The sequence below is a fragment of the Accipiter gentilis genome, chromosome 29 (assembly GCF_929443795.1).
Source record: "Accipiter gentilis chromosome 29, bAccGen1.1, whole genome shotgun sequence".
Lineage (NCBI taxonomy): Eukaryota > Metazoa > Chordata > Aves > Accipitriformes > Accipitridae > Astur > Astur gentilis.
This window is the reverse complement of record NC_064908.1, coordinates 9997142-10012374: the sequence shown is the minus strand read 5'-3', so window position 1 is coordinate 10012374 and position 15233 is coordinate 9997142. Positions and strand designations below refer to the sequence as shown.

General features: G+C 43.7%; 1 protein-coding gene across 8 annotated transcripts in view; it reads left to right on the top strand.

Annotated features, from left to right (window-relative positions):
• SLC31A1 (solute carrier family 31 member 1) overlaps positions 1 to 15233 on the top strand; it is a 28135-nt gene that overhangs the window by 6751 nt on the left and 6151 nt on the right. For 4 of the 8 annotated variants that reach the window (XM_049832360.1, XM_049832357.1, XM_049832359.1 and 1 more), the window contains exon 2: positions 13217 to 13374. In XM_049832360.1, coding sequence (XP_049688317.1) covers positions 13261 to 13374 — 114 coding nt within the window. In that variant the 5' untranslated portion in view covers positions 13217 to 13260. Of the gene's footprint in view, positions 1 to 2791; positions 2868 to 3192; positions 3231 to 8602; positions 8665 to 13216; positions 13375 to 15233 lie in introns of those variants that run through there. The other 4 variants (XM_049832361.1, XM_049832364.1, XM_049832362.1 and 1 more) reach the window with 4 other exon arrangements.

Genomic DNA, 15233 nt, shown 5'->3' with positions numbered 1-15233 from the left:
GTGGGATTGTATTTTTGCATTTCCAAAAGTGAAAATGTAGAGGTGCTCTGTTCTATGGACTAGGACTATGAATTTGTTCTCTGAACTCTTAGAAGTATTTGTGTTACTACCTGGAAGCTATTTATATGTCACATGTTCCATCCTCTTGCTGTTATCCGAGATCAGGGAGCAAGAGTAGGAAAGTGCCTCTGGTGATGTGTATTTTGGTCTTAAACATCTGTCGAAACAGAGATCGGCTTCCTGGGCTTAATTAAAAACAGTGGAATGGATTTTGCTGCTGATGACCTGTGTTCTACCTTGCATTTTGCTCAGAAACAGCTTTCGGCTTCTCAAAACAACAGGTGTTTTGAACAATTGAAGCACAAAAGAATTTGTTTCTTGGCTGTGGTAGAACAAGCTTTTGCTTTTAGGGAGAGTCATAGATGGTGATGCAAAATGAAATGAATACACGTTCATTTCCCTTCTGCAAGCAGGAAAAGCGTAAGTATTTTTCTAAAATTCAGTCTTGCAAACCATTGGGTCTTTAGTGAAAAGCCTACATTTAAAAGGTGACCCTGACATGCCAGAGTAGGAATTGGAAGTCCCAGCATATAACCGTAGGAGCTGACATCAACTATGTATGGCTATTACAGCAATGACTGGCACAGGCTGGAACGTGACAGCTCCAGGGAAGGTGAATGGTTGAGTGACCACCTTAAAATGCTGCATCTGCACATGGACAGCATCTAAGGAGTAATTGTAGACCAACTACTACTTAAATATGAAAAGAAAGGAGTGACATGTGCTCCTGGGATTGTTATTCAAGGAAGTTTTCACATGTGGTAGAAGCTAATGCACAATGAAGGTGTTTCTCTGTGATGAGTGTGTGGCAGTACTGGACAGGGAAAAATGTATATTAATTGGTTAAACCAATAGGTCTTGTATCATATGTGTGGAATGGATTCCTAAAACTTAATTAACAAGGAGTTCTGGAGGGTGGTTTTCTTCTTGTCCAGATCCTCAAAACATACCTGAAATCCAGTTCAGAACTTGTACAAATGTTGGCTTTTCTGGGCTAAGTCTGGTTATGATGTTGAAAAACAGCCAGAGGGGGGAAAAAGGAACTTATTTTCCGCATGTACAAGTTTGTGTAAATGCCTAGGTTGTTATCAGCTGATCCATTAACTTAAAACTATCTTTGTTATCACTGCACTGCAGTGCCTCAGGCACTGCCTGAGTTCACTAGAGGGAAGATTTCTCTGCCAAAGGATTCACAGGATGTTGAAGTAGAAGAGCTTTTTAGTTCAAGTACAGGATCTGTAACTGGGTCGAGAAATGATGGCCTTGCTCTCCAGAGCACAGAGCAGCTCCTTGCCATATCTGCAAAAACTGATAAATCCTTGATATGTACAAGTTATCAAACTACATGTGCAGTTGTCATGCTGAGGGGGTAATAAGGGTACTGACTGGGCCACCTGCTCCAGCTGAGCCTGCTTGAGCAGAGAAGGTGGACTAGATGATGTCAGGAGGTCTCCTAAACCACAGCAGTTCTGTGACTGAAAATCTTAACTGAAAGTCCTCCTGCAGTGACATGTGGAACAAGGGCAAGTAGGGTAAGATCTGGGAATCTTCTGTTGAGTCTTCTGAATCATCTGTGTTCATGGACTTTAGGCTCCCTTTTACGAGGCCTGTAATAAACCAATGCCATCCATTTTATTAGCCTTTTAGCATTAGTTTTATCTACATGAGACAAAGGTATTTATGATGTTTCTAGATAGCATCTGTAATCTTGCATCTGTATTAAAGGCCAGGTAATGCACTTTTAGGACGCATTGAGTCACATTGCATTTTTGCAGCTGAGGAAACTTTTGCTTGCTTACTTGGGCATGCACTTGCTGACTCCTGGTTTCATTTTGTGTCTCCTGAGATTATTTTACAGTCTTGCTGGGCCTGAGGCTAGAAGGCACCATTTTAAATAAATCTGGCCAGAGCTGTTTATACTGTTTAGCCTGCTATGTGTCCTTCCCACTTCAGCAAACCATGTAGCAATGGTTTATCACGTATTAACTTGCAAGTAGTACCTTGTTTCGCATCCTGACATATCCAGCATTCCTTATAGATTGAATGCTTCTGTATGTGGCCACTGAAGGGTCACAAACAAAACTACAACTCCTTACCCTCTGGACAGAGACACCCTTTTTCTGTGAGACAGAGTGGCTCCTTTTCATATATACCAATGGTGCAGGTGGTGTGAACCTGCAGGAATGTGGATGATGAATTACTGAGCATGATGGTGAATCTTGTGCACAGAAAATGGTTTTTTTTCCACTTTAAGCTTTCCCTTCAATTAATAAAAGTCTGCTGTAGGTAGAAGAATGCACACTAGAAGCTGTTCTTGATTAGGGCATATAAAATAGGAAGATAAATTCTTTACTAGGCCTGGGTTTTCTAAGGAAGCAGAAGTCATCTAGGATACAGTTCCAACTATTAACTTTTTTTTTAGATTAAAAAGTTTTTGAAGAGTATTGCAAGGCTCAGGACTCTGTTCCACTTGTTTCTTAGCATACAGTGAGGTAGCAGGATGTTTCCTGCTCTCTGGCCATATGGGTCACATCTCCCTCTTTGCCTTTCCTGTGCTTGGTTGTGTAACGTCTCTGCAGAAACTGCCACAGAGGATAAGGAAGTATCTATTTATTCAAGAAGCTATGTAATCTTGGAAAATATGAGTCACGTGGAACTTCTTTTCTCTCCTCTCTTCCCTGCTGCTGTCCCATTTCTCTCCACTGATAAGCAGGAGGGCTAGGCAGCTTTCTTCAGCTGACAAGTGAGCGCTAAGCGATTTATAGTGAGAGGGTCCTCTGGTGATTTCTGACCGAATGTCGTGCATGGTAAGCAGACTGCACTCAACTATTCTGGTATCCCAACAAGGCCTGTTAAGCCGTTAGGATTTAAGCCATTCTGCCTTATCTTTGCTTACACACAGCATGGTCTTGGGGGTGGGGTGGGAGGGGCAGCCTTCAGGTTTCTCCTCCCTGGATGCTAGATACTGGATATTTTGTGACATGGGTACATATTGTTGTATTACTGTTTCATACCCTTAATGATCTGAGGAAGAGAGATGAAGCTATGATAAAGTGGCCTGCCAGACTGCGGTCCTGGGGTAATTGCTTCAGAAGTCTTTGACGTGCACAGGGAGTGCTGAAGAGGTTCTTCTGTAGAAGCCTCCTGGGAATTGCCTTTGATGGAAACTTGTTAGTACTAGCTCTGAATTCATGCTGGCATTGGCTATAAGGAATTTTGGTGTCTGACATGCTTTTGTAGGAGCCCTTTAGCCTGGATGATTTATAAAGAAATTGTAATGTAGCATCCTCTGTCAGTTTTGGCATCTCTAATGCCATGCTTTTCACTCCAGATGAATGCTTGAGTCAGCTTTTTTATGGCATCTTCTCTGCTTTGGGACCTGTGGGACTGGCATTCGCTCCTCAGGTCTTGTGTGTTTTGAGGTGCCTTATTTCTGCTGCTCTCCAGAAACGTCTGCTCTTGGGCGTCAGAAAAGAGGGGTGACTGCCTTATTCAGCTAGACAGAAAGGAGAACAATAAACAGTGCAAAGCAAATATAGCATCCAAAAGGCTAGTGGTGGAAGAAATAGAGAAATGAAAACAGCGAGGGGGCGAAATACTGCATGTGTACAGAATGAAGAAATCGTGCTTGAGATGGGCTTGAGCATGGTAGGTCACTCCTGAATGCAGAAGTCACAGGCCTGCAGCAGAACTGATCTGCTCTGGCTTTGGCACCTGATACGACACTTGCATGTCCTTGTTTTCTGTGTGCAGTGAGAAGAGCTGGCTGAAGATGGGTGCTATTCTGTTGGAGCTGGAGCAGTAATGTGAAAAAAAGGGGAAAGTTTTGTGACACTCAGAGATGAACTGGCAAACTTTGAACTATCGAAGAGAGCCTAACTGCCTTTTAATTGGTACCACCTTTGCCACCATTTGAGTTCACTGTCTGCTCATGTAGCATCTCACCTTTCTGAATACTGACTATAATGTTTATTGGCATTTGTTAGCAGTAAAAAAACCAGCTTGCAGTTGACATGTCTGTTCCTGGCCTTCTGCTTCTGGTCAGTGGGTGGGTGGCTCTGTGCCAGGCAAGCTGTGCTTTGTTCCCTGAACTGCACTTTTGATTTGCTCAGCTTATAATAGTCTCTCTGGCTAGGGTTGTCAAAGATGGCCTTCTCTCTTCAGATCCTTTGAAACTGTCCCATTGGGGACTTCAGGTTAATTTGGGCTCACTTGGGTTGAAAGTACTCATGTTTTATCAGGATGGTAGCAGGGTACTGCTGGTGTAGTAGAATACTTCACATAATTTCTGATGTGTTTCTCCAAAACTTGTTTGCTGTGTCCTGCCTGGCTGTCCTTTGTGTGGATAAGAGCCATGCACGCACAGTTCACCAACCGTCTTCAGCCTCATGACAGCTTTCAGCATCTGTCCCTCACCCAAAAATAACTCCCTTGAGCCATGCTTCTGTGACAGATGTGCGCTCAGCAATGTCTGCAAAACAGATGAGCAGTAGGCTGCATTTTGCAAGTCTGTACCCTGTGGTGTTCACAGGAGCTGCCACATCCAATTCCGGTGTCATTCCTAGTATCATGCCCTTCCTACTGTTTTGTATTTGTCAGGGCAAGGACTGTGTTGTATTTGCAACAGCATGAAAATGATCTAGTCAGAGGTACCCACTGCTGTATTCTGAGCCCAAAAGCCTATTACACAACTTTCAAAAGCATTTTCATTTTTAGCACTGTATAGGGGACAGTAAGAAGCAGCTTGTGCTGCTGTGCTGAAGAGATGGTGTTATTGTGTCATGCCCTGCCAAGAGTGGGGCAGCCTGGAGAGCATGTGTAGGTGGTGACCTCAAGATTTGGCTCAACAGTTGGAGGCATGGATTAGTCTCTAAGATTGCAGTTCTTCTTTCTAAGGAAAAATTAATGTTCGCTAGTCTGTGTGGGAATGTGTCCAGGATTCCCGTGTAGATGAGGGGAGCTTCTACCGATTCCTGTGCTGATGTAGTCTCCCCTGCATTGCTGACCTAGAATTTGTGAGAAAAAGAGGCAAACCAAGGAGAGATGGCATTGGTTCTGTCACCTCTTGCTGAAGGTCTATGTGGTCATTGTGGAAGTAATCTTACCTGGTCTACTGAGGCAAGGACTGAGAGGTTGCCAGCACAAGCAGAGGAGTCAAGATGGGATGGGATGGAATAGAATAGAATAGTTGGAAGGGACCTACAACGATCATCTAGTCTAACTGCCAGGTTGTAGCCTGATGGAGTTTGCGACCCTTTGGAGGGAGTAGAGGCTCACTCTTGGATCTCAATGCAAAGCTTTATGTGTGTTCCAGGTGCTTGAACCTGGGCTGTGTCAGACTTCTCTAGCAGAAATGAGGTTATAGCCAGGAAAACATTGGCAAGGACTCCTCAGTTTTGCCATGTTTCTCAGGAGTATTGTTCATTTATTTCTTTTCCATCTCCTGTAGTTTCAGTATGGCTGGGCAAAAACCTTGTCTGGAGAGGAATTTGTTTGTTGCTTAGCCTACCTAACTCACCATTATTTGTATCATCTGTACAGATCTCTTGCCAGCATTTCTCAGCCTTTCCTCCAGTGTTATCACTCTTACAGTCTTAGGTTTTCTGCTCTGCGAGCTTGTTTTCTGCTGCCTTTCACTTCATTGGGCCTGTTAGTAACGACATGGGCTGGCATGATGCTCCGCTTCATGAAGTTCAGTGCATTGTCCTGTAAAGAACAGTCTGTCCTTAGTTATTTTTTTTTTTCTTGTTCAAAGATTCAGAGATTTCCTGAGGAGTCTGCAGAAGCTGGAAGATTAGGAATGGCCGTCCCCTTCTAGGGAAGCAGATCAAGCAGGGTGTCTAACAGAAGGTGACCAGACAAGTTTGCTATGAAAATAAACTCCATCAAAGGGCTGTGATTGTGGCCATGCTGAGAGGAAGAGCTCTGGCCCCTCCTCTAGTAATGGGGATTGTGCTAAGTGAATGTCACCAGCTTGCCTTAGTTGCATAGCTGAGTCTTACTTTGGTTCAAAGCAAAGGACAGGACCTTAAGGGTTGAACCAATGCTGATACTTTTATCAACTTCTTTTAATCTTCACTTTAATTAAAAGTTGATTAATGTATATAACTGTGCTTACCTGCCAAATCATGTTGTGCAACTCCAGGAAGCCTGTGTGAGCCAGCATCTCAACTGGAATCTGTAGTCTGAAATTGGACCTTTTTTTTTTTTCTTTTTTTTCCTTTTTTTTTTTTTTTTTTGCTATGTCCACAAGTGCTATGCAATAGTTAGATGTGGAGGGTGCAACCTGTCTCTTGGGGACAGAGCAGCTCTATAAGGAGAGGGACAAACGTGCATTGGTGCAAGTGTGGAACGTGGGAAAGAAACACAAGGATTTGGTAAGAATAAAAGAAGCAATGGTGGCAACCAGGAGCTCTGAAAGATGCAGGTTTGCAGCTCGCATAAGTGTGAGAAAACAGCAAAATGACTCCACTTGGCAGGGCTCTCTTGTGATCTTTGCAAAGACCTGCAGACCCCCCATGAGTTCCCCCAGGCACTGAGGAAGGGGCATGTACTTGCAGACTGTGATTGTTGGCCCCAACTGTGTGATCTGGCTGTGCTACAGAGAACCTGAACTGAACTCTGGCTTAATCCTTCACCCCTAAACCTCCCTGTGTGGGTGGCATGAGGCTTTGCTCCACTCTCCCCATATCCTGCCTCTACGGTTTGTCAGGGTCACTTTAAGAAAGGGTCTATCTCAGCCTGGGCAAGTACTGTTAGTTGTGGGCATGGGTCACGAACAATGGAGTGTTTTTGATTTGCCATGTAGTCTGCTGTGACCTTCAGCATCCACAACTATGCTTAATGGCTCCAGCTGGGGATCCTTGATGGGGGCGATGACAGAGGATCAGTTCTCCTGTGTGGCTTACTCCTCTCATGAAAAACTAACAGCCCTGTAGGTTATTTTTAAAAGCCCATTCTTCTGCTTGTATTGTGCATGATAGTTGCCGAAGAGCTGGTCTCTACATGCTACCAGCTTGGCTGTGTCTCCCTTCTAACCTCCCTGCTAACTGCTTCCATCCCTGCATGTCGCAGTCTGCCCAGACACCGTCCCCTTTCGAAGTTGAACACAAGATGCCCGTAGCCTTACTCAGCCCCTTTTTTGCCCATCATTCTCCACTCCCTGCTCTCTACCCTCTGGCATCTCAAGCTGGACATCCTCTGGAGTACCTGTTGTCTTTGTTCAAAAGCTTCTGAAACCCATCTGTATAAATAGCTCAGCTGTATCCCTTCTGCTTACAGGTGGAGAGGGAGACTGTGCCCTCTGTCATACAGTGTGTTTTTCTGCTTGACTCCACTGATCTGGCTTGAATCGATTTGCAAGCTTCTCTGGTCATGGACAAACCCCAGGAAATACAAACTAATGCGGCCTGACAACCTAACCCTCAAAATGTATCAGAGCTTCTCTCCAGAGCTGTTTCCTTCTCTTTCTTGCTCTATATCTGAACCCCTTCTAGTGTGTCGAGCTTTTAGGAAGCCTGAAACTTCTGGTAAAGGCTTTTGGTTGGGACTCTAAGGTAGTGACGCAGTACCAGGCCAAGCCACACAGTTTTGCTGTGACCTTGCAAACATGCCTTAAATTCTTAATATAGCACTAAAAGCTCCCTCTTCAGGAGTTGTGCAAGGGAAAAACAGAGGTGTGCAATTATGAGGTGTGCTGGGCACAGCACAGTCCCTCCTTGTGTGTCTGAGTTCCAGCCTGGTGCTGCTGAAGTTGTTTGGGAGAGCTCTGAGGGGAATTTTGGCATTGGGGAACGACAGTGTGTATCTTGTAAAACACATTATATTACCTTACTGAAGAATGATCTATTTGTTCCCAATATCTTTAAAGTGTGTCTATATAGCTTGACCCAGGAGGGCTCTGGCTGCCGTTGCTGGATACTCCTGCAGTGTGAACAGGTAGAACTGGTCTGCCCCTCTGCTGTGCCTTTAAGCAGCTCTGGAGCTAAGGCTAGGATCCTGGAGGAGTTACAGCAAATCCACCCATTTGGAAAGGAAGCAGTTAAAGTTGTCAAGTTTGCCAGGAAATTGGATAAACTAGAAGCAGTGCTTAAGCCTCATGATGACTAGCTCAGACCATTCAGTGGAGACCACAGTTAGAGGCAGTGAACAGTGCTGTAGTGTCTGCAGACTCCTGGCTTCCCCTCCCACCTCCATTTACAGCACTTAAAAAAAAAAAAAAAAAAAAAAAAAAAAAAAAAAAAAAAAAAAAAAGGATTGGGCTTGAGACCACAAGCTCAGAGCCGGTGAAGCTCAAATAGACTGCCAGTTGGACTGCTGTAAGTAGAGCACTGATAACTTTTGGTGGTTGCCTTTTCCATTACTCATGTGTTTTATATGTAGTGTTCCTTTGTGTCATGCAGGACTGAGATGTATGTGATGTGCAAGCAAGAGATCTTTGCCTTTCCAACTTGCTATTTTTAATCTTTTCCCCTTGGATTTCTCTCAGGAGCTTTCATTTTAATTCTTAGTAAATCTTACCAGGTCTTTTTCACTTCTTCAGGAGAAAAGAGGGACTGCCTGACCCTGTTCTTGCTGCCAAAAGTGTTGGTGGAAGGACCTTAGGTAAGAATCACTCCAGCTGTGCTGAGACAGAAGTCTGGAGGCTTCTGTGCCGGACCCAGCCCTTTCGGCATGGCTGGCGTGCTTGCTGCCACTGTGTGCTGGGCCACTGCAGCAAGCACCATCTCTTGTTGAACAAGTAACTAGTGTAAAGGAGACTAAGAGGTGTTTTTTAAGGCTCCGGTCCTTTTGGGCAGAGCCAGTGGAATTAGTTTTATTTCTTGCTTTTTCAGAACTGGCATGGGAAAGATGAGGCACTGTTTTGAAGGGAAGAGTTTGCTGCTCTAATGGGCATTGATTTAAGGCTCCATTGTTAATCCTGTTAGACTTCTGATTTGGAAAGGGGCATCATTCTTTTTGAATGTGGCTTTAAGAAAGCTCTGTCTGCACACTATGTGTCAGACTGAGCTGATTTGTAAAATACTTTCTGGGAGTTTGGCAGATCCTTCCCATAGTCTGTCCTGTTTCTGCATGTCCCGTGTTTCTGCATGGAAAGGTGTATCTCCCTTGGGTGTCCAGAAGGCTGTTTGCCACAGGAAAAACTCTGGAGTGGCAGGATTCTGGATTAACAGGGCAGAAGCAATAGATTGGGAAACGGTGGTGGAGGTTAGGTATAATGGCAGTCATCTCATGGCTGAGACCTGCTGGAGAAGACTGCTTTGTGTTTGGCATCTCAGCAGGTCCAGCTTGTTAACCTGTTGTTTCTGATGTGCACTGGCATAAGATACCTCTCTTTCCTCCCCTTCTCCGTGCCCTGGACTTGTGAACATGGCTTCCTTGTATGTGTAAGATGAGGCAGCACTGGTTAAATGTTGGTGGAGGGTGAGAGTAAGTCCTAACACTGAACTTGAGCTAACAGTTTGTTGTTGTCAGATCCTGCTCCTGGCTGCACATCTCCCTGAACCACCTTGGTTTGCTGAGCTGCTGAGGTGGCATTGCAGCAGTGGGATAGAAACCTCTATCTGAACAGAGCCTACCTATGTGCTGAGGTCAGTCCTGCTCCAAGATGATGGCTTAAAGAAAGAGAAGTGCTGTGTGTAGCTCTGAGTCTTGCTGTTTTCCTTAAGAATTTGAGGTGTCATGAAATGGAGGGTATGGCTCCTCTGACCTGGGGTGACAGCACTGAGAGGGAAAGAAACAAGCCCTGGAGAGAATTTCCTCATTCCTCTCTCCTGTCCCACCCTGTTTGTTTTCTTATGTGGTAGGCTACTGCAGGGTACAAAAAAATCCTTGTGTGTGTGTGACCCTGGTAACAGTGCAGCACTGGGGCAGGTGCACCATGTGGTCTGTGCCCTTCAGGTGTGCAAATGCTTCGAAATATCTGAGCCTGCTGCAGCCACAGTCTGTTCCAGATTCCCTATCCAGGGTGTGCTCAGTAATACACTTCAATGCCTCTCTTTCTATGCAAACGTGTGGAGCAGGCAGCAGTCAAGAGATCAAGTGTGGAGCAGGCAGCAGTCAAGAGATCAAGTCATCCGTTCAGACAAAACTACCTGCTGCTGAACTGCTGGGTTTGTACAAGACTAAACATATTTAAAGAATTTGCAATAATAGAAACTTATGTGTGTGGACTTCTTCCTCCAGGTATGGAGTCAGCCTTTTTAAAAACGGCACCCTTCTTTTTGTGATACATACAGCTCCATATCAGTCAGCTTTCAGCTTGTTTCTTGAGAGAAAGCAAACCAGAGGCTTGCAGTGTGAAAAATTATACAGCCATTAACCTGTTACTGCTGCTGCTCTAGATACTGTTTTTTACCCCAAGGCACACGTAGAGACCACCTAAGTTGTAACTCAGAGACTGATTGTACTGGGGTGTTCCACTGGAAGTGATTTATTTTTAAACAGAAACTTATCCACGTGTTGGTTACCTTTAGTAACACAAAAGACAGCTGAAGTGCCTCAGTTCAGGTTATTTCCTCTTGTGCTCCTTAATATCCCATCCTTTTCAGGATCTCTGAAAATGTCTTTCAGTGTTGGGTAACTGCAGTAGCGGGGTGGGTTTGGCACTGGCGTGCTAGTATAGCAGGGTGGAAAGGAGCTACTACACAAGTGAGCATCAAGAATGCTCTTTGTAACCTGTACCAAGACCCTGCCCATCCACATGCAGCCTCTTGTGAATACTTGACCTTGTTGTTTGTTAATACACTGTAAATATCTAGAGAACACATCCCCTGTTTCTCCTTTTCTGAAGACCAGTGATGGTAAGTTAGTGAGAAGTTGGACACAACCCCACCACAAAGGGAGTTTCTAATCTGTAAACAGGTCTTCTGTGGAGTGTATTGGAACCTGCAGGGCTTGGCAGGAGCATGAAATCCTGAAATGAATAAGTAATTGAATTGAATAGTAGTCACTAGCGAGAATGTTGCATCCAAAGCAAAAGCAATGTATCAGTCAACTGAAAGAAGAAGAGGAAGGAGATGAGATTTTGGCTGGGGACAGGGGAGGTTCTTACGTTACTTCTTTCCTCTTGCCGCACACTTATCTTTGATCCTGCGGTGTAAAGCACTTTGGCTGTTCTTCTTCCTTTCCTGCTGCAAAAGGCAAATTGAAGTTTGTGTGTCTTGGCAGAGGATTCCTTTCTCAAGTGTTTGTGTTTTGGGACTTCGGTTCTAGCGCTTGAACATTTCATGTCTGGAACAGTATAATCTTCAAAGCTACGCTATATGAAAATCACACCATTTGTTCTGCAGGTATCCTTTGGTAATGCTTTTCTGTGTCAGGTGAGCTGCTTCTTGCATTAGTGTCTCTCTTTTTTTTCCTCCCCCGAACATTTTTCTGAGCTGTTTTTCTAGTCTTAATATTTACACACAAATTGGGGGTGGAGTAAGCTAAAAAATATTAGCAGAAATATGGACAAGGAATACATTCTGGTTTTAGCCAGTGTCATTAGATTATATCACAAGTTAACTTTCCAGGGGAATTACTGTGAAGTTGTCTAATGCAATAAATTCATCCTGCACAGAGATGCAGAAAATACCTGAGCTGTGTATTGCTGGTATAGCTTATACCGGCTGACTGGGGTGCATACAGGTGCTTACTTGCATTATTTAATTTCAGTGTTCGTGGGGGTGTATTAATTCTTTCTCTGGAGTTCTTCCCCAACACGCTGACTTAAGTTTCCTTATCTTCCCCAAATCTTTAACTTCTCTCCTTGCTCTTTTTAATTTAACTCCAAAGTCTTTTGAGATCACCCTCTGTCACTGATGCTCTGCAAGGCTGCACTGACTGTCGTGTTCTGGTCTACCAGTGATTCCTGCACAGCTGTGTCATAAGGTCTCTGTCACAGACTGAACCAGCTCCAGCACCAACTGGTTGCCGTTTGGAGTTTTGTTTGCTAGTGCTGCTTTCAGTTTAGAAAGCTCTTCTAGAGTTTCATTTCCCCTTTCCGATCTAAATATATTCTTACCTAACTGTTCACACACCATATTGTCTTTTAGCTTAAAAAGCTCTTTTTTTTCCCAGTTATAAACACTCCTGATGATTTGTCTGGAAGGAAATATGTCTTTTTTTTTTAATAGCTTTAATTTGAGAAAGTATCTGTACTTTGGTTTTTATTTCACTTGGTTTTACTTGAGTGCTGGACTAGACTGGGAGGGTACACAACATTCTGGAGAGCATCTAGTGCAGCAGTGTTGGTACTTACCTATCTTTAGTGGTATCTCACCTGGACTATGCTAGGGTTGCCTTTGCCTGGCTCTGTCATGCTGACAGATGCTGTCATTTCAGGACTGACTGGTATTCCCAGGTTGTTTCTCTCCTGTTGCTGTTTCCACCTGGTGACTTTTCATTTCATGCCAGAAATTGTCCCTGATTCCATGCCAAGTTGTGCTGGGGTGCAGAGTGCAGAAGCCATGTCCGCATTTAACCACAAGGTGTATTTTTATTTTTAATGTAGTGTGTCCAGACATACCTGATTTGCAGTAACCAGATTAGGGATTTGGACTGGCAGCCTTTTGAGTGTTTCTCTCATTGTGTGTAATGTGATTAGAGGGGAGATGTGACAATGTAAAGCTCATGGAAATGAAACTGGATTGCCTGTGGCTATTGCAGACCTTTGCCTGGTGATAGGTCTTGTACCACCTAACGTAATTTCTTTGTTAAACATGTTCCCAATAAAATGCATAACTGTCAATTAAGAGAAATATTGTAATCTGATCCTTTAGTATATGCAATTTAAAATGGGGCTTGCCTCTTGCATGACTGCAATTGAGAAGAGACAGGTTTTTTCCTCTTACAGATAAAAAATGTTCCTTTATGCTGAGCACTTGTCCCCATGTGCTACCTCAATCAGATTAGGCTGCCTTTCTGGCAAGAATGTTTAGGATGGTGCAGCAATACAATGATGTAAAGCTCAGAGGGACACACCTCCTTTAAATTGTCCTGCTGGCTTTGCTGTGTGTTCTCTGTAGTCAGAGTGCAGGACCGTGAGGATGCTCCACAAGGTTATCCAGAAGCAGTAGTTCTCAGTGGCTTAGAGTATTTTCTCTTGCAATAGCAGTAGAGAAACCACATTCTGTTTAGAAAAGTGCTTTGTTTTGTTTTTTTTTTTTTTCAGGGTCCCACTTTTCTACGTGCCTTTTGAATATCTCTGTTGTAAAGATGTCTCACAATCACCACGTGAACAGCTCCATGTTGCCAACCATGCATCCTCCTGAACATCACCACTCAACAGCAGCCCCAGGACATAGTCATGTATCTGACATGATGATGATGGTAAGTGAAAAAGTCATAATTTCTTAAAAAGAGATTTTTTTCCTTGTCTGTGGTTCAGAGTAACTTGTCATCTTAAAGACTATGCTCTTGAGAATCAGAAATTAAACTTAGCTTTGGGAGACAAGAATCAATCCAGTTAAAACACAGACCCCATTGTGGCTCTTCTGGAATGAAGGAGTGGCATGAGGTGATATGCAACACGAAATGTATTTCAGAGCTCGAGATTCTTTGGCAAAATGGTCTTTTCTTGCAAAAACTAGCAGCCAGCCTAGTGTCTGCTCTCTAGCCAGCTAAAGGCAGAAGTGCAAAGTAAGCATTCTCCTGCAAGAAACGGAGATGGATGGAGTTCTCCAGGCTGTTAGTGTTAGCAAAAGCTTTAACTGGCATTGAGGGGATTGCAGTCTAGTACGATGGATTGTGCTGACCTGCAGGTGATCATTCTGTGTGACCTTTTCCTCCTGAACTTTTAAGTACGCACTTGGTTTAGGGAGCAAAGTGGTACCAGGGCTCTTTGCCACGTTGGCGTTAAGGCTGTGTTGGTCCTGAATCCTGCTGCTTTAGCTAACTTTGATTTAAACAAGTTCAGACTTGCACATGCGGGCATCACTGAAGCTTTGCGGAGATTCTGGCCAGAGTTTCCATGGAGATGACCGTAGGATCTGTGTTTGTGTGTAGCCAGTTCTAGGGATTTTTCAGCTTTTTCTCCCTTTTTAAAATACTTTTGGAGTGAGTTTCAGATTATTAAAACATGACTCTTTATCCATAAACTTTGAAAGGAGGGGAGAGAGCATGCATTTCCATTTCAAATGAGAATATACTCAGGAGTGTATTTTGCAAGCCTTCAGTTAAACTTTGCCTGCCAGCCATGTGCCCCAAGGAAGGAATCCAGAATCACTGCTTCTACTTATATTGCAAACAGTATCATAGCAGAAGAGGGGACTAGAACAGCCTTCCCCTTTGTGAATGTGGCCCAGTACAAAGCCCAGTAGTGCTGGTGGAACTTGCGGTCCAGCATCGTCACTGATGTCCTTGTGAAGCTCTTCACGTAGTCTAACAGCTAAGTATTGGCACTCTCTGATCTGTTACTTGCCGTCTGAATGCTGTTTCTTTCTGAGGGTTAAGTGCTCTTATCTTCAATGGATAGTTACAGGACCCTGCCTTAACCTGCGACTGAAAACTGTGATTAATTGCACAAGATTTTGAATTAACATTGCACATAAAACCATCAGGGAAGGAAGTAAATAGGTACAGCATCTTAGATAATAGACGGAACGCATTTTAATGTATGCATATTTCCGTTCCTCACTTGCACCAAGTAACAGGCTCATTTCAGCTGTGGTTTATGGAACTAGGCTGTAATGGTCTTTGGTTTGTGTGGTTTTTGTTTTAAATGTAAAAATGTTAAATTCATTAAAGAAATAGAACTACTCTCTAAAAGATGTTTTATAGTAATTTCTGCTCTGGGGGTAATGAATGTCTTCTGATTCTTAAGGATGCTAAAATTAATCATAATTTTGATCTTCAGCAAATAACCTTAAATAAGCAATGAGGGGAGTTCAAAGAGGAGTTCCTCTAGCTTAGTGAGTACTTTACATGTGAAAACATTGTATGCAGCTGTGGTCAAGACATGCTAAACTGCAGTGTATTTACCTGGATAGGAAGATTGTATGAACTTCAGCTGGCTGGGGGATCGTTGATCTCTCCCTTTCCCACAGTATTGACTATGCAGGTTCAGGAGCCCTTATTTCCACCCAGGGGAAGCTGTGGTCCTGCTTTATGTACAATACTCTTTGTTGTACTTGTATTTAGGTCTCTATTTCCCATAGGATATTAGGAGGTTCTGTAGGGAGACAATAGTC